At 46.5% G+C, this 19,402-nt stretch overlaps 1 protein-coding gene across 2 annotated transcripts in view; it reads right to left on the bottom strand.

Annotated features, from left to right (window-relative positions):
* PECAM1 (platelet and endothelial cell adhesion molecule 1) overlaps positions 1 to 10,105 on the bottom strand; it is a 77,277-nt gene extending 67,172 nt beyond the window's left edge. The window contains exons 1-3 of one of the 2 annotated variants that reach the window (XM_064369548.1): positions 9,973 to 10,105; positions 2,875 to 3,036; positions 2,762 to 2,788 (exon numbers count right to left, since the gene is read on the bottom strand). In XM_064369548.1, the coding sequence (XP_064225618.1) occupies positions 2,762 to 2,788; positions 2,875 to 2,938 (91 nt within the window). In that variant the 5' untranslated portion in view covers positions 2,939 to 3,036; positions 9,973 to 10,105. Of the gene's footprint in view, positions 1 to 2,761; positions 2,789 to 2,874; positions 3,120 to 9,972 lie in introns of those variants that run through there. The other variant, XM_064369549.1, reaches the window with a different exon arrangement.
* Positions 10,106 to 19,402: the final 9,297 nt, after the last annotated feature.

Genomic DNA, 19,402 nt, shown 5'->3' with positions numbered 1-19,402 from the left:
GGTGAATCACCTCCCTTTATCGTCTCAACCTCACACCCACTCCATGCCCAGGAAGTTCTCTTGTGATCTGCATGTTACAGACTGGGGAAACAGCTCAAAGAGGTTAAGTAAAACGGGTCTGAAAGACTTGACTAAAGCCAGACAAATGGTGTGACTTCAAAGAATGGAAGTTCCATTGCCAATGCCCAGCCCTCTGCCTCTCTCATGGACAAATCGGTGATGCTTTTTTTCTTTTTCTTTTTTTTTTTCTGAGACAAAGCCGCTCCGTTGCCCAGGCTGGAGTGCAGTGGTGCGATCTTGGCTCACTGAACCTCTGCCTCCCAGGTTCAAGCGATTCTCATACCTCAGCCTCCTGACTAGTTGTGATTACAGGCATGTGCCACCATGCCCAGCTAATTTTTTGTATTTTTAGTAGAGATGGGGTTTCACTGTGTTGGCCAGGCTGGTTTTGAATTCCTGGCTTCAAGTGATCCGGCCGCCTCGGCCTCCCAAAGTGCTGGGATTACAGGTGTGAGCCACCATGCCTGGCAAAATCAGTTATTTCTGAGGCTCAGTGACACCATCAGTCCAGCAGGATAATTATGAAGATTATGGAAATCCTGCCTCCGTGGGTTGCCATGGGGATCAAATGCCCAAGGAAGCACTGCACAGCTGAGAAGAGAAGCCTGGCAGAGCAGCTTTGCCAGTGGCCACCGCTCCGAGGCTTGACTCCCCAGCTAGCCTGGCCCAGGGACTGCACCTCCAAAGAGCCGTGTAATTTGCCTACAACCCAGTCACCTCCATTCTTTGTCGATTGCAGTGACTTCTGAAAAGGAAACAGTGTTCTGTGGGCTCTCCTTCTATTCACAGCCCCAGGACCCAACTGGGCCCCTCATTCACGTGTTCCCAGATGAAGCAGAACAAAACCCCTCTCATCTCAAGACAAAGGTCCAGAATCAGCTCTAGAGTGGAAGATAAACCAGGCTTCAAAGACAGGCAGCACCGCCCTTCCCTTTGTGCAAGCACAAAATATTATATACATATGATTGTAGCCTCACAGGTGAATGGAAAATGAGCTCCATTTTTTTTACTCCTAAATGATAAAAAGCACACTCTCCATGGAAGGATAAGGGAGGATACAGCCAGGAGCCTGCAGAGACCAGGATGGGGTTCAGACCCCGAGTGGAGCTTTTTATCATTTCCATGGAAAGTGTGCTTTTTATCATTTAGGAGTAAAAAAGGAGCAACAATTTAAACTAGGATCTGTCTTCATATGTCTAACAAATCAATTATATCTCATTTGCAAATAAAAACAATTGGAGATAGCTTAGAATATGCAAATAAGCAATTATGGTAAAACAACAAAAAACTAATTATGGAATTGCTCATTAAAAAAAAAATCACCTCCCCATCCCCAAAAAACAATGCACTGGAATCTAGAAAATGTGAGGCCGGGCGCAGTGGCTCACACCTGTAATCCCAGCACTTTGGGAGGCCGAGGCTGGTGGATCACTTGAGATCAGGAGTTTGAGACCAGACTGGCCAACATGGTGAAACCTCGTCTCTGCTAAAAACACAAAAATTAGCTGGGTGTGTCAGTACACGCTACTCAGGAGGCTGAGACAGGAGAATTGCTTGAACCCAAGAGGCAGAGGTTGAATCGAGCTGAGATCGCACCACTGCACTCCAGCCTGGGAGACAGAGACTCTGTCTCCAAAAAAAAAGCAAGAAAAGAAAGAAAATGTGTGCCACTTTTAATTGTGGTTTTTGCCTTTTTTTTTTTTTGAGACGGAGTTTCGCTCTTGTTACCCAGGCTGGAGTGCAATGGCACGATCTCGGCTCACTGCAACCTCCGCCTCCTGGGTTCAGGCAATTCTCCTGCCTCAGCCTCCTGAGTAGCTGGGACTACAGGCACGCGCCACCATGCCCAGCTAATTTTTTGTATTTTTAGTAGAGACGGGGTTTCACCGTGTTGACCAGGATGGTCTCGATCTCTTGACCTCGTGATCCACCCGCCTCGGCCTCCCAAAGTGCTGGGATTACAGGCGTGAGCCACCGCGCCCGGCCCTTGCCATTTTTTAAAGTAATGGCAAAAACCACAATTACTTTGCATCAACCTAATATAGTTTTAGACTAGTCAAGTGTTGTAGTGAGAACAGAGAAAAGAACATGGAGTTTGATCTGTAGCTGACTAAAGAATTCATCAAGATAACTCACTACCTTGAAACCAGACAAGGAAATGTATGCTACTTCTAAAACACAGTGACCAGAACTTGGCTTAGATCTAAGCCTTTCTTAAAATACCCATATAGCATTAACTTTAATTCTCAATTGGAATATTTTCCTTCATTTTTACAAATATCAAATCCCAACAGTTTTGTTTGCTTGTTTGTTTTTTTTTTTGAGACAAGAGTTCTGCTCTTGTTGCCCAGGCTGGAATGCAGTGGTGCAATCTCAGCTCACTGCAAACTCTGCCTCCCAGGTTCAAGCGATGCTCCAGCCTTACCCTCCAGAGTAGTTGGGATTATGGGCACCCACCACCACACCTGGCTAATTTTTATATTTTTAGTAGAGGTGGGGTTTCACCACGTTGGCCAGGCTGGTATTGAACTCCTGACATCCAGTGATCCTCCCGCCTCGGTCTCCCAAAATGCTGGGATTACAGGTGTGAGCCACCGCACCCGGCCAAACCCCAACAATTTGACGTGCATTTTAGGCATCACGAAAGAGACAGGAGGAAGCCAGGTAGAAACATTTGTTACAGTAGAAACATCAAACTTACAATTTTCTTGACCCTCAAGGCTTGAACCTGGAAGAGACAGAAGAAACATGTTGATTCCAGAAGCTTCGACTCTCATGGAGTTAAAATGATGTGGATAGAGAGTAAACACTCACAGAGCAGAAGGGCCAGCAGGACTCCAAGCCACATCGTGGCCCCGCGGGCCCACCCCGGCTGCATCCTGAGAGTGAAGACTGCAGGCACAGTCAGTTCTGCCTTCGGGCCATGCCTCGCTCAACAGAAGGCACTGCCCACAAGTCGCCGTTGAGAAACCCGCCCTGTGAAAAGTAGAAACCACTCTGGTCACTTCTCCGGGCGCCTGCAGAGAGACCGGCTGTGGTGCTGATCAGGTAATGGCAGCCATGGCTGGAAGCCGGGAACAATGGGGCCTGGGCTGGTCTGTTATCTCCTCAGGAAATGACTGGCTTTCCTGAGGGGCCACCTAACGCAGCTGCTTTGTTTAGTTTCTTTAGGGAAAAAACGAGGCACAAGTGACATTTGCCTCGGGTTCTTGACCCTCCATCTGTCTCGCCTGGGTTTGGGGCCCCTTCTCACGGCATGGTGAGGGGGTTCCTCCCTGTCTCCAGCCTCCACCCAAAGGACTTCTCTCCCAGGACATCCAGAAAGATCTCTCTGCTTTTCCTGTCCTCCCCTTCCCCCACCACAGAGGGCTTTTTCCACACAGCATAAATCTGGGCCTCCTGATTTTCTTGGGCTGACTTTTCCCCAAAATTGCAGCGTTTGTCAGAGGGACCTGCTGCTGGGGCAGGCTGAGCTTGGCACGCAGCGTTACTGAGACGGGAGAATAGCAGAGGAAGTAGGGGGCAAAGAAGACCCTTGGAGGTAGGCTAGCTTAAGCAATAGTAAAAGCAGAAGATGTAAGACTGTGGAAGCAGAACACATGAAATAAGGGAGTAAGGAGTAAGAATAGAATTAACTTCTTCCATGGCAATTAGGAATGACATGTTCACCCAATATGGTACCCTTTAGAACATGGCTTCAGGCTTCAAAATACACTATTCCTACTCCTTCAGGCCTAAAAATACATGATTCCTACTCCTTTTAAAAGAAAATACCAGGCCAGGTGTGGTGGCTCATACCTGTAATCCCAGCACTTTGGGAGGCTGAGGCAGGAGGATCCCCTAGGTCAGGAGTTTCAGACCAGCCTGGCAAAAAATGGTGAAACCCCGTCTCTACTAAAAATACAAAATACAAAAATTAGCTGGGCGCTGTGATACACACCTGTAATCCCAGCTAACCGGGAGGCTGAGGCAGGAGAATCGTTTGAACCTGGGAGGTGGAGGTTGCAATGAGCCTGCACTCCAGCCTGGGTGACAGAAAAAGACTCTGCCTCAGAAAAAAAAAAATAGATTGGCCTTTAGACTTTTCATTGGGTAATAGATATTTTGATGGTAGAAAATACTAGAATCTAGCCGGCACGGTGGCTCACACTTGTAATCTCAGCACTCTGGGAGACCAAGGCGGGAGGATGACTTGAGGTCAGCAGTTCAAGACCAGCCTGGCCAACAGGGAGAAAACCAGTCTCTACTAAAAATACAAAAATTAGCCTTAGCTAGGTATGAGGGCTTGGGCCTGTAGTCCCAGCTACTTGGGAGGCTGAGGCAGGAGAACCCAGGAGGCGGAGTTTGCAGTGAGCCAAGATCACACCACTGCACTCCAGCCTGGGTGACAGAAGTGAAATCCATCTCAAAACAAAAACCAAAACAAAAAACTGGAATCTGACCCTTTGCATCAGTTTCTAAAATTCTAACTTGTTAGAGTCAAAAGTTATGATATGCTTTGGAAAAGAAGCAAACCATGTAGATATTAATAGCACATCAAAATCTCTCAGACTGTCTTAATATTTTATGGCATTTCTTTACAGTCTGTAATTTAAAACATCAATCAAATATTGCCACAGAAAATAATAGAAAAGGGAGTAAGCAGTAAGTTGTGACATGCAAGGTAAGGGAAGTAAGGTGGAAGGACTTCAGTATCAATTTGGTCATAAAAAATAAAAGTAAAGGTGAGCAATTTGGTCAGAAGAGGTAAAGCAGGGGTAAGCAAGGTTGAACAACTAGCTTACAAGAAATAAAGTGGCTCACGCCTGTAATCCCAGCATCTTGAAGGCCGAGGTGGGCGGATCACCTGAGGTCAGGAGTTTGAGACCAGCCTGGCCAACATGGCAAAACCCCATCTCTATTAAAAATACAAGAATTAGTTGGGTGTGGCGGCGCATGCCTGTAATCCCATCTACTCGGGAGGCTGAGGCAGGAGAATCGCTTCAACCCTGGAGACAGAGGATGCCATGAGCCAAGATCACGCCACTGCACTCCAGCCTGGGCAACAACCTGAGACTCCATCAAAAAAAACAGAGAAAGAGAGAAAGAGAGAAGGAAGGAAGGAAGGAAGGAAGGAAGGTAGGAAGGAAGGTAGGAAGGAAGGTAAGTTAAGGCTCAATAAGAGAAAGGCAAGGGACGTTAAGCAAGTGAGGCACAACATGCAAAAGGCCATGAAATGTAACAAACAGGCGCTAATAACCACTCACAGGTCAGCCCACAGCCCCTCTCCAAGAGCGTCACTGTGCTTAATAAATCTTTTGCTTAGCACACTGGTTAAGTGAAAAAAGTTTAAAAAAGAAAATAAAAATTTGAAAATAAATCTTTTGCTGCTTTGCCATTTGTATGTGTGTCACGTTCAATTCTTTGTGTCACGTTCAATTCCAGGCACCAAGAGCCTGGAACTGCGCAGCACCATCCGGTAACAGAACTAGGAAGCTCTCCCCAGCCTTTGGTGTGGATGACACAGGCAGCCCCCTCCAGCCCGCACCCCTACACACATGCGTACTCTACTGGGTCACTATGCGGGAGCTTTCCAGGATATATCCCATCTCTGTCTGAGATGAGAAAACGTCAATTTACAGCCCGCCCTAATACAACCTTTGCTTACCTTTCAAGCCTGGTCTCTCACCACTTTCTTCTTTGCACCTACGTTCTGGTTGCTAGAATTCCCAGTTCCCAGCACCCTTCATCTGTCCGTGCCTTTGTTGGGGCTCTCCCCTGCTTGGAATGCCCTCTCCACTTCTTTCCAAGCAAATTCCTACCCATCCTTCCTAACTCAGTTCAGGCATCAATTTCTCCAGAATTTTCCCTTGTCTTCCCCAGACTGCGCTGCCCTTCCTCTGCACCCCTTCACCTCCCTGGTTTTCCCTCTGTCTGACATTTTTTTTTTTTTTGAGATGGAGTCTGGCTCTGTCGCCCAGGCTGGAGTGCAGTGGTGCGATCTTGGCTCACTGCAACCTCCATCTTAAGGGTTCAAGTGGTTCTCCTACCTCAGCTTCCCAAGTACCTAGGGTTACAGGCATGCACCACTATGCCTGGCTAATTTTGTAGTTTTAGTAGAGATGGGATTTCACCATGTTGGCCAGGCTAGTCTTGAACTCCTGACCTCAGGTGATCTGCCCACCTTGGCCTCCCAAAGTGCTGGGATTACGCGCATGAGCCACCACCATGCCTAACTGTCGTACACTTTTATTATACAATGTGTCATAATGGCCTATCCTCTCCCAAATGGACTGAGAGCTCTTTGATGGCAGGCACAGTGCCTGGAACCTAACTGATGATCAAAAAGCATTAGTGCAATGGGTGATTGTCTAGATGAATGAAGACAAGCTCCTGTATTGTCTGAATCAGATAATCACTGCCTTGAGGGTGCCATGTTGTTTCTGAAATGCCACCCTCTGGGACTTCCCCATCAGCTAAGGCAGATACAAACTGGCCACAATTAACACCAGATTCCTCGACCTCTGGGACTTCCCCATGGTAAAGCTAAGACATACACAAACTGGCCACAATCAAAACCAGATTCCCCAACCTGGGGCAAGAACCAAGAAGTAATGGCTTCTAGCTAGAAAACAATTCCTCTCTGACCTAGGATTCAGTGGAAGTTTTGATAAAAGTCTTGAACAGCAATACACACTTTACCCATTTCTTTTTTCTTTTTTTTTTTTTTTTTTGGAGAAGGAGTCTAGCTCTGTCGCCCAGGCTGGGGTGCAGTGGCGCAATTTCAGCTCACTGCAACCTCTGCCTCCCTGGTTCAAGCGATTCTCCTGCCTCAGCCTCCCAAATAGCTGGGATTGCTGGTGTGTACCACCAAGCCCAGCTAATTAGTCAAGAGAAAAACTACTAACTGGAAAAAATGTTTGCAAGTCACATCATAGACAAAGAGCTCACCTCCCTAGCATGTAAAGAATACTCATACATTAAGAAGGAAAAGATCGGGACTCTCTCTAAGCCTACTCTGGCTTGGGGTGCTGCCTGATTATTGCTTGGGGCAAAGAATATGACCAGACAGTTCCGTAACGCAAGGAAAAGTATCTGAAATTGGAAACAGGCAAAAATGATGACTGCGTGCCTGCCCAGGGTTTACCTGACTCTCTAAGAGTACTAACCTTTGTTTGATTTGCTATTTACAGTAGACTAGGGTCCTTTACAATCAGTAGAGGGGGTAAGCGGTAACTTCTAGAAAGTCAATAACGAGGCAAAGGATTCTTACTCTAGTGGCAGAGTGGTGGGTGGCAGAAACTGAGCAGTTGGGGCTTTTCTTTGTAAAGCTTTCTGTACTTTTGGTTTTTAAATCATGTGACTGTATTATCCTTTAACTTTTTTTTTTTTTTTGAGATAGAGTCTCACACTGTCGCCCAGGCTAGAGTGCAGTGGCATGATCTCAGCTCACTGCAACCTCCACCTCCAGAGTTCAGGCGATTCTTATGCCTCAGCCTCCCAAGTAGCTGGGACTACAGGCACGTGCCACCATGCCCAGCTAATTTTTGTATTTTTAGTAGAGATGGGGTTTCACCATGTTGGCCAGACTGGTCTCGAACTCCTGATCTCAGGTGATCCACCCACCTCAGCCTCCCAAAGTGCTGGGATTACAGGCATGAGTCACTGTGCCCAGCAGCACTATCCTTTAAAATAGTAATTAAGAAATAGAATTTCTGTTCAGCTTTATGAAGTATTATATAATTGACATACAATAAGCTGCAAATGTGTAAAGGATACTTAGAAAAGTGTCGACGTGTGTATACCCATGAAAAAACCTCCACAATCAAGGAAGTAGACACATCCACCACTCCCAAAAGGTTCCTGTGCCCTTCGTCTCCCTCGCCCTCTGCACCCTCTTCCCCAAACACCATCCCTGCCGCCAGGATTGATCTGCTTTCTGATTAGTTCGCATGTTCTGGAATTTTGTACAGATTCACAGTATGTACTTTTTATTATTATTATTATCATTATTTTTGGTCTGCTTTCAATCTGTATAATTATTTTGAGATTCCTCCATGTTTTCACAGTGGGTGTATCAATATTTCATTCCTTTTTACTGCTGAGTCGCATTCCATGAATACACCACAGTTTATTTATTCATTCACCTTTTTTTTTTTTTTTTAAGATGGGGTTTCACCATGTTAGTCAGGCTGGTCTTGAACTCCAGACCTCAGGTGATCTGCCCGCCTTAGCCTCCAAAGTGCTTGGATTACAGGCGTGAGCTGCCATGCCCGGCCCTTTTTTTTTTTTTTGAGATGGAGTCTCACTCTTGTTGCCCAGGCTGGAGCGCAATGGCACGATATCGGCTCACCGCAACCTCTGTCTCCCAGGTTCAAGCAATTCTCCTGTCTCAGCCTCCCGAGTGAGTAGCTGGGATTACAGGCATGTGCCACCATGCCCGGCTAATTTTGTATTTTTAGTAGAGACAGGGTTTCTCCATTTCGATCAGGCTGGTCTCAAACTCCCAACCTCAGGTGATCCGCCTGCCTCAGCCTCCCAAAGTGCTGGGATTAAAGGCGTGAGCCACTGTGCCCAGCTCATTCACCTATTATGTTTTATAATTTTTTTTTTAAGAGACAAGGTTTTGCTTGTTACTCGGGCTGGTCTTGAACTCCTGGCCTCAAGCCATCCTCCTGCCTCAGCCTCCCAAAACCCTGGGATTACAGGCATGAGCCACCACACCTAGCCTGTCCATTTACCTATGGATGGACATTTAGGCTGTTTCCAATCTTGGACTGATACAGATCAAGCTGCTAGGAACAAACCTTTGTATGGACATATATTTTAATTTCCCTTGGTTAAATACATGAAGCAGCTGGATTATACAGTAGGCATGTGTATGTTTAACATTTTAAGAAACTGTTTTCCCAACTGGTTATACCATTTTGCATTCCCACCAGCAGTGTATGAGTCCCAGCCACTCCACACCCTCACCAACGCTTGGCAGGCCTTTAATTTTAGCCATTCTAGTGGGGGTATAGTGAATGTCTTATTATGATTGCAGTTTGCATTTTCTTATTGACTAACAATATTGAGCATGTTTTGTCATCTATGTATCAGTTAACATTATTTATTTGTGTATTTATTTGAGACAGGGTCTTGCTGTGTTGCCCAGGCTGGAGTGCATTGGCAAGATCTCCACTCGCTACAACCTCTGCCTCTGGGCTTAAGCAATTCTCCTGCCCCAGCCTCCCAAGTAGCTGGGATCACAGGCGTGCACCACCATGCCCAACTAATTTTTGTATTTTTAGTAGAGATGGGGTTTCACCATGTTGGTCAGGCTGGTCTCGAACTCCTGATCGTAAACAATCTGCCCACCTCAACCTCCCAAAATGCTGAGATTACAGGCCTGAGCCACCGCACCCAGCCAACATCTTTTTATTTTTTTATTTTTTGAGACAGGGTCTCACTCTGTTGCCTAGGCTAGAAGTGCAGTGGCACAATCATGGCTCACTGCAGCCTCAAACTCCGGGGCTCAATCGATCCTCCTACCTCAGCCTCCCAAGTAGCTGGGACTATAGGGGTGCACCACCAGGCACAGCTAATTTTTTACTTTTTGTAGAGACAGGGTCTTGCTATGTTACCAAGGCTGGTCTCCAGCTCCTTGTCTCAAAAGATCCTCCAGCCTCAGCCTCCCAAAGTGCTGGTATTATAGGCATGAGCCACTATGCCTGGCCTTGCCTTTTTCAATATAGTAAATCGAATGGCTTTTTATTTTGTTTGTGGGCCTCTCCTAGCTCCTCACTTCTTCCCCTTGACCTTGGTGGATTCCTTGATGGGGTGGGGGCAAAGTTTTCCGCACTGCTTTGGCTTCTTCGTTAGCTGATCAAGAGACTGACTCCTGCATAGCCAAGGTACCCCAGGAATTCCCACCAGGCTTAACAAGCTCACCCAGGACGCTGTTTCTCCCGTGGTGTTGTTCACTTCTTCTCCTCAGCCAAGTGGAATTGAAGGAGGACAGATACACAGTCATTTCTACATGCAGTGCTCCTGCCTTCAAATACCGGGTAAGTAACGCAGATACGAAACATAGCGACTCATTCACTGCACAAAAAAAGCTGCCTGCTGAAATAAACTTCAGGAAGTGGTTTTTCTGGGCAGCTGGGGGTGGGGTGAGGGGAGGAAGGCGGGGGCAGGTGGGCAACAGACATGTCAGAGGGCTGCCAGCACCAGGCACAGCGGGCCAACCACCTATTTCATGACGATGGGCATCGGAAATAAGATTCACTGGCCATTCCATTTCCCCCACCTTTAGCCACAGGTCTCCTCAGTCTTGGAGTTGATGAGCCAGACTCATCAGCCCCCATCCACTGGGTTTGGAATACACCCCAGCCTGGGAGTGACCGTGCACTAATGTATAAATCAGAAGCCTGAGGTTCCTGTCTGTTCTCTGAAGTTTAATAGCTTAAATGCTCTGAGGCTCATGTTTCTCACCTATATAAGGGGAATAATATGTCCATCTATCCATTGTATAGGCTTGTTAGGAAGATCAAACAAGAGCTAGCCTTTGAAAGCACATTTAACCAGCAGAGCACAATAAGAACATAGTAAGAGTTGGGCACAGTGGCTCAATGCCTGTAATCTCAGCACCTGGGGAGTCCGAGGCAGGTGGATCATGAGGGCAGGAGTTCGAGACCAGCCTGGGCAACATAACGAGACCCTGGCTCTGCCAAAAAACAAATTTTTTTTTCACCTCACACCAACTTCCCTCAAAATTTGTTTAAAAAGTTAGCCTGGTGTGGTGACGTGCCCCTGTAGTTCCAGCTACTCTGGAGGCTGAGATGGGAGGATTGTTTGAGCTCAGGACTTTGAGGTTACGATGAGCTAGGATCACACCACTGCACTCTGCCCCAGGTCACAGTGTGAGACTGTCTCTAAACAACAAAAGGAATGAAATACTGTTACGTGCTACAATACGGATGAACCTTTAGGACACAGTAAGGAGAAGAGCCACACATGAAAGGCCACTTTTTTTTTTTGAGACAGAGTTTTGCTCTTGTTGCCCAGGCTAGAGTACAATGGCGTGATCTCAGCTCACCCCAACCTCCGCCTGCTGGGTTCAAGCGATGCTCCTGCCTCAGCCTCCTGAGTAGCCACTGCACTCCAGCCTGGGTGACAGAGTGACAGGCATGTGCCACCACACCCAGCTAATTTTGTATTTTGTAGTAGAGATAGGATTCCTCCATGTTGGTCAGACTGGCCTCAAACTCCCGACCTCAGGTGATCTGCCTGCCTCGGCCTCCCAAAGTGCTGGGATTACAGGCGTGAGCCACTGCGCTCCTCTGGCACATGTTCATATTATATTGGTGTGAGAGCTATGATCTTACTCCTAAAAATTATAACATAAGATTCCACTATGGAGCTTTTATTTAAATAATAATAGCTAACATTTATTGAGTGCTTAGATACTTCTCACGTTGCCTCTAATCCTATGAGTCAGATACTGTTATTACCCTCATTTTACAAGAGAAAAACAAGATTCTCAGAGAGGTTAGTATTCTTGTCCACAATCCAACCCCAGCTGAAGTGGTGATGTGGCTGCCTGCCGTCAGCCCTGAGCCCTTAACTCCTCACACAGTGCCTTTCTACATTTCAGGGCTGGGTGCGATGGCTCACACCTGTAATCCCAGCCACTGTAAGAGGCTAAGGCAGGTGGACCACCTGAGGTCAGGAGTTAGAGACCAGTCTGGCTAACATGATGAAATCCCATCGCTACCAAAAATACAAAAAATTAGCTGAGCATGGTGATGCGTGCCTGTAATCCCAGCTACTCAGGAGGCTGAGGCAGGAGAATTGCTTAAACCCAGGAGGCAGAGGTGAGCCGAGATCGCGCCACTACACTTAAGCCTGGGTGACAGAGTAAGTGAGACTCTGTCTCAAAAAAAAATTTCAGGACTTATTGAAATGCTCCACAATAGAAAAACCTTTGGTTTAGATCAAAGTCTGAAACAGTTGAAATACAGTGAATGTGACATATGTGTTCACCAAGGTTATTCGAGGATGTAATCCTTCACCTTGTTCTATACAACTGTCTTCATGTTTCCTGTTTCTTTACAGCTTCATTACCTGATTAAACAAAATTGAAATAAATAGATATATAAAAACCAAAAAGGCAGCCAAGTTGGGGTATGAGAATATGCACAGGAAATGGTGCTTCTAGACAGAAATGAGATTCATGTGATTTAGGACCAAGTCAGGAGCCTGTGTAAACATTCCTAATACTGAGAAAGTGAGCACACATCTGGGCCTGTGGATGGATACCTCCCAAATGTCAAGGACATGCTTTAATTAGAGCTTTTTAAAAATGGACCAGTTGCAGTCAGTGCTATGGCTTATGCCTATAATCCCAGCACTTTGGGAGGCTGAGCTGGGGGGATCAGTTGAGCCCAGGAGTTGGAGACCCTCCTGGGACATATAATGAGACCCCAACTCTACATAACATTTTATTTTTCTTATAACTTTTTTTTAATTAGCCAGGCATGGGGTACATGATTGTGGTCCCAGCTACTCGGGAGGCTGAGGTGGGAGGATTGCTTGAGCCAGAGGTGGAGGCTACAGTGAGCCATGATTGGGCCATGGCACTCCATCCTGAGTGACAGCGTGAGACCCTATCTCAAAAACAAAACAAATGAATAAACAAAAGCCAGAAAATTTGGTTGTGATGGTATACTGTAGTTTTGCAAAATGTTACCATTGGGAAATTGGTACATATCTCTGTATTATTTACTACAAATGCATGCAAATTTACTATTATCTCAATAAAAATATTTATATTTTAAAATTGGCCCAGGTGCTGTGGCTCACACCTGTAATCCCACTACTTTGGGAGGCTGAGGCGGGCGGATCACTTGAGGTCAGGAGTTTGAGACCAGCCTGGCCAACATGGTGAAACTCTGTCTCTACTAAAAATGCAAAAATTAGTTAGGCATGATGGCACACGCCAGTGGTCCCAGTTACTCAGGAGGCTGAGGCAGGAGCATCGCTTGAATGCGGGAGATGGAGATTGCAGTGAGCCAAGATCGTGCCACTGCACTCCAGCCTGAGTGATAGAGCGAGACTCAGTCTCAAAAAAATAAAACCCAGAAAAACAAAACCATAGATTTTCACATTGTTCTAATTCTAAAGAACATTTCCATGTTCTTTAGAATGTGGAAGGAACTTGGAAATTTTCTGAGGGTGAGAGGGAGGAAACATACTCCAAATAAGGGGAAATTCTAAATGGAAAATAGACAGGAACATTTTGGGCCTAGAAGAGATCTTGGGGCTGGGCACCGTGGCTCAAGCCTGTAATCCCAGCACTTTGGGAGGCCGAGGTGGGCAGATCACCTGAGGTTGGGAGTTCGAGACCAGCCTGACTAACATGGAGAAACCCCATTTCTATTTTAAAAAAAAAAAAAAAAAAAAAAAAAGATCTTGGATATTCAGGGAGGTAAAGGGAATTTCTGCACATTATTGTGAGATGCATTGACAAGCCTCAGTTCCTAAATGAAATGTTTTTCTCCCAAGTCATTTCAAGGCCAGTTTCCCCAGAAAACTACTCTTAGATGAACCTCTCTAAGAGACAGATGGGCAAGTAGGAGGTGCTGTTAGCTTCCTCTCTTCCATCCTCCATAAGATGAGACCTATAGAAGAATTCCTTAGGTCAACATACAGAGAATGACCCTGAGGCCCTGAGATTAGCCATATCTTATCTGTGTGGCCAGCAAGGGGGCTGCTGGGCCTGGCAGTGTCTCAGGACTTCCTGGCCAGAGAGCTTCCTTTGTTGTCTCTGGAATCCCCCCTTGCCCTGTGTCCTTGAGTCTAGGCCCTGGCTCAGGTATATGTGATGCTATGCCCAGGGTACTCTAATCCAGGCACTGGCCTCTAAGGAATGGTTACTGAGGGCCAGACCAAGTCCAGTAGAGCCAGCTCTCAAAAGTCCAGTAGAGCCTCACCAGGCCTGTGCAGTGAGTGAGCATATGTGACGGGAGAGCATATGCAGTGAGTAGACATGTGCAGTGAGTGGGCATATATAATGGGTGGGCATCTGCAGTGAGTGGGTATATGCAGAGGACAGGCATGTGTAATGGACAGGCATGTGTACTGGGCAGGCATATTAAATGGGTGGGCATATGCAGTGGGTGGGTATATGTCACGGGTGGGCATATGCAATGGGTGGGCACCTGCAGCAAGTGGGCTGTCATAGGAGACTTTGCCCACACTAAGGGACTCTGAGTTTCAGTTTTCTGCCGCCTAATGCAATGCTACCTGCGATTGCCTGTAAATCTTTTTTTTTTTTTTTAAGATAGAGTTTTGCTTTTGTCACCCAGGCTGGAGTGCCATGGCACGATCTTGGCTCGCCGCAACCTCTGACTCCCGGGTTTAAGCGATTCTCTTGCCTCAGCCTCCAGAGTAGCTGGGATAACAGGCATGCACCACCACACCCAGCTAATTTTTGTATTTTTAGTAGAGACGGTGTTTCTCCATGTTGGTCAGGCTGTTCTCGAACTTCAGACCTCAGGTGATCCGCCTGGCTCAGCCTCCCAAAATTCTGGGATTACAGGCGTCAGCCACTGTGCCCGGCCTGTAAACCCATGTTTAACCCACAGCTAGGGAAGCTGAAGGGAGAGGAACTGCAGAGCCACCAGCTCAGCCACCGCCGCATTGTTCTCCCCACATTGTTCTGAGGCCGGCTTTGCTTACCCAGAAGGCCCCCATGACCCCTGGGGATTCCGATGAGATTGTTTTTCCCAAGCCTGGGCTCTTCAGGTGTGAGCGGCAGTTCTTGGGCCACGTAGGTTACTGTGGCATTTCTGCAGCAGGAAAGAGGAAGGAACTTCTGATCTGAACGGCAACAGCATCAACAATGTGCACTCCCAACAGCCGGCAGCGCGAAGAGGAAAGGAGCTCGGTTTCCATAGCGATAAATCACCAGGAAGGGGGCCCGGAGGGAGCGGCAATAGGACTTCCCCCTTCCCCGGGCCCTGAAAACATATCCCCAACGCCGGAGTCGGTTAGCGGCCTGGCGCCTCTCCAGGCTGAGCCTCCAGAATCGCAGGTAGAGGAAGAGCGCAGGTAGAGGAAGGGGCTCTGCCAGATGGAAAACAAATTCCCAGCTCCTTTTCAAGATGTCAGTAAAGCATGGGTGCCTGAGCGGATGCAGCGGGGTCCAGGGCTGTGAAGCTCTCAACGCCTGCCAGCTACATTATTCCATTCCATTCTCTTATATTCTGCCCTCCACCCCACAGCACGGGTGCTGCTAGCCCTTTTATCACAGAAGAACAAACAGGCCTTGTGAGGGAGAGAGATGCACTAGATGCCATTCACCTCGTTAACAATTGCCCCTTGAAGGCCCCAGAGCTCTCTTTTGAGATTCTTTCTCTTGCTTGTAGGGTTCCTGAATTTAGTCAATAAAAATACAGGATGTTCAGTTAAGTTTCAGGTAGGCAACAAATACTATTTTTAATATAAGTATGTCTCAGATGGGACTTCCTTGCACATTGCATGGGATATACTTACACTAAGAAAGCATTTGCTGTTTACCTGAAATTCACATTTTTTTTTGAGGCGGAGTCTCTCTCTATTGCCCAGGCTGGAGTGCAGTGGCATGATCTCAGCTCACTGCGGCCTCTGCCTCCCTGGTTCAAGTGTTTCTCCTGCCTTGGTCTCCCAAGTAGTTGGAATTACAGGAGCACGACACCACACTCAGCTATTTTTTTTTTCTTTTTTTCTTTTTTTTAGACAGAGTCTCGCTGTGTCACCCAGGCTGGAGTGCAGTGGCGCAATCATTTTTGTATTTTTAGTAGAGACGGGGTTTCACCATGTTGGCTGGTCTCAAACTCCTGATCTCAAATGATCTGCCTGCCTAGGCCTCCCAAAGTGCTGGTATTATAGGCATGAACCTCCGTACCCAGCCTGGGAATTCACATTTAACTGGATATCCTGTATTTTATGTGCAAGCCTAAGAGACCCTGAATTAATTGTACACTTATAATGGGTGCGTTTTACGGTAGGTAAAGCTGTTAAATTTAGCACGATGCCTAGAATAATATTGTTGCTTAAAAAAATAAAGCTTTGGCGGGGCACGGTGGCTCATGCCTGTAATCTCAGCACTTTGGGAGGCCAGCCTAAGGTCAAGAATCAAGACCAGCCTGGCCAACATGGTGAAACCCCATCTCTACTAAAAATACAAAAAAAATTTAGCCAGATGTGGTGGCAGGTGCCCGTAATCCCAGCTACTAGGGAGGTTGAGGCAGAATTACTTGAACCTGGGAGGCAGAGGTTGCAGTGAGCTGAGATTGCAGCACTGCACTCCAGCCTGGGTGACAAGAGCAAAACTCCATTTCAAAAAAAAAAAAAAAAATACAGCTTTACCTTCCATGCACCCTCTCCACTCTCTCCACACTATCACCTCTGGCAAAAATACAACTGTGAAAACCATCCCACATGCTCAGGAACTGTAGAAACCACCAAGGTGGGAAATACATTCTAAACAGTCATGTTAGCTTTGTCTTTCTGGTGCCCATGGCCTGCAGAGGGGCAAGACTCAAGGTCAGAAACATCACAGGACCGGCCGGGCATGGTGCCTCATGCCTGTAATCCCAGCACTTTGGGAGATGGAGGTGGTGGATCACTTGAGATCAAGAGTTTGAGGCCGGGTGCGGTGGCTCACGCCTGTAATCCCAGCACTTTGGGAGGCCGAGGCGGGTGGATCATGAGGTCAAGAGATCGAGACCATCCTGGTCAACATGGTGAAACCCCGTCTCTACTAATACAAAAAATTAGCTGGGCATGGTGGTGCATGCCTGTAATCCCAGCTACTCAGGAGGCTGAGGCAGGAGAATTGCCTGAACCCAGGAGGCAGAGGTTACGGTGAGCCGAGATCGAGCCATTGCACTCCAGCCTGGGTAACAAAAGCGAAACTCCGTCTAAAAAAAAAAAAAAAAAAAAAGGGCCGGGCGTGGTGGCTCACGCCTGTAATCCCAGCACTTTGGGAGGCCGAGGTGGGTGGATCACGAGGTCAAGAGATCGAGACCATCCTGGTCAACACGGTGAAACCCCGTCTCTACTAAAAATACAAAAAATTAGCTGGGCATGGCGGTGCGTGCCTGTAATCCCAGCTACTCAGGAGGCTGAGGCAGGAGAATTGCCTGAACCCAGGAGGCGGAGGTTGTGGTGAGCCGAGATCGCGCCATTGCACTCCAGCCTGGGTAACAAGAGCGAAACTCCATCTCAAAAAAAAAAAAAAGAGTTCGAGACCAGTTGGCCAACATGATGAAACCCCATCTCTAACTAGAAATACAAGAATTAGCTGGGCATGGTGGCGCACGCCTGTAGTCCCAGCTACTCGGGAGGCTGAGGTAGGAGAATTGCTTGAACACAGGAGGCAGAGGTTGCAGTGAGCTGAGATCATACCATTGCACTCCAGCCTGGGCGACAGAGCAAGACCCTGTCTCAAAACAAACAAAAAACAAAAAAGAAAAAAAGAAACATCACAGGACAAACCGGGCAGTTGGGAACAGCCTTCTCCTTGTTGGATGCTCCAAATACTAAAATCACCCACCTATTCCCTTTTGCTGCCCAGAGATTAGAGAAATATACAGACTCTCATTGGCTGATTGGCCACTAAATGCTCTGTGCAGGCTGGGTGAGGAGCTACAGAAATGAATACAACAATTCCCTGTCCCTAAGGAGGTGAATTACAAACCCAGGACACACTCACCTCTCAACACACAATCATTCAAAGCAAAGAATGAGAAAGATTTCTCATTTTTCCCTTCTATGGAAGAGAAACATTTTTCACTTTGTCCAGTAAAACTAACATTCATATATATGTGGCATTTGCCTTTAGAATTGCATTTTGCAATTAGTAAGAGAAATCACCTTTTCAGAATTAGCACAGTTTCACTGTCCATAGTAAACACAAAGCTGCTTGCTAGTAGGTCTGGCTGTCTCAGCTATCCAGATACAAAATTCTCACCAGCTATCAAAATTACAATAACGCATTCTTTAAATTCACCCCATCTGAGATGGAGTCTTGGAGACTTAGTTAAACGTGCTGTAATTAAACTTTTTTCTTTGTTAATACAGTGGTCCCTTGATATCCATGGCAGAGGCTGCAGTGAGCCGATTGTACCAGGACCCCCACAGATTCCAAAATCTCAGGATACTCAAGTCTTTTCTGTCAAATGGCATAGTATTAGCATATAGCCCAGGTACACCCTTCTGTATACTTAAAATCATCCCTACATTACTTATGGCCAACTCTGAGTGTATTGCCTATGAGTTAGCCCTGCTCCATAAGGAGCAGTAAAAAAAAAAATCATCTCTAGATTACTTATAAAACCACATAAGATGTTACAAATCATTTAGTTTGCGGGGGATTTAACATAGTACTCAGCACATGGAAAATTCAAGTTTCAATTTTTGAAACTTTGTGGAATTTTTTTTCTGAATATTTTCAATCCATGGTTGATTGAATCCATGAATCTGGAACCCATGGATACAGACAGCTGTATCTGCAAAGGCGCTCTTTTTTTTTTTTTTTAAATGAGGAAGACTCACTGATACTCCACTCTATTCCTTTCACTCCCATGGTGCTATTTCAGTACTAGAGGATTTCACAGAAACTGCCCCTTACAGTAGAGGCTTCAGCGACTCTAAACCTATAAGCTCAAGAATCCCATTACTTAGCTCAGCAATGTGCCTGTGGCAATTTGGGCATTTCAAGCAGGAAGGAGAAGTACCCTATTTTTTCAAAGACAGACAGAGTCTTGCTCTGTCACCCAGGCTGGAGTACAATGGTGCAATCTCAGCTCACTGCAACCTCCACCTCCCGGATTCAAGCAATTCTCCTGCCTCGGTCTCCTGAGTAGCTGGAATTACAGGTACCCGCCACCGCACTTGGCTTATTTTTATATTTTTAGTAGAGATGGGGTTTCACTGTGTTGGCCAGGCTGGTCTCAAACTCCTGACCTCATGATCTACCTGCCTTAGCCTCCCAAAGTGTTGGGATTATAGGCGTGAGCCACCTCATCTTGCCAGGATGGAGTTTTATCAACCTCACAAGGTTGTCCCTTATCAACTAGGGACTTTAATTAATCAAATATACATATAAATACAAATAGAAAAATCATTGACTACTTAGTCAATGTTGTTTTGGATAAAATATTCCCAATACTGAGATTTATAAAATAAAAATAATGAAGGGGCCAGTCATGGTGGCTCGTGGCTATAATTCCAACACTGTGGGAGGCAGAGGCAGGAGGATCACTTGAGCCTGGGGGTTTGAGATCAGCCTGGGCAGTACAGTGAGACTCCATCACTAAAAAAAAAAAAAATT

This window comes from Aotus nancymaae, unplaced genomic scaffold, assembly GCF_030222135.1.
Source record: "Aotus nancymaae isolate 86718 unplaced genomic scaffold, 86718_ANA_hifiasm-v0.15.2.pri h1tg000089l, whole genome shotgun sequence".
Taxonomy (NCBI): Eukaryota; Metazoa; Chordata; class Mammalia; order Primates; family Aotidae; genus Aotus; species Aotus nancymaae.
Note: the sequence above shows the minus strand (reverse complement) of the source record. Positions and strands in the feature narration are given on the sequence as shown.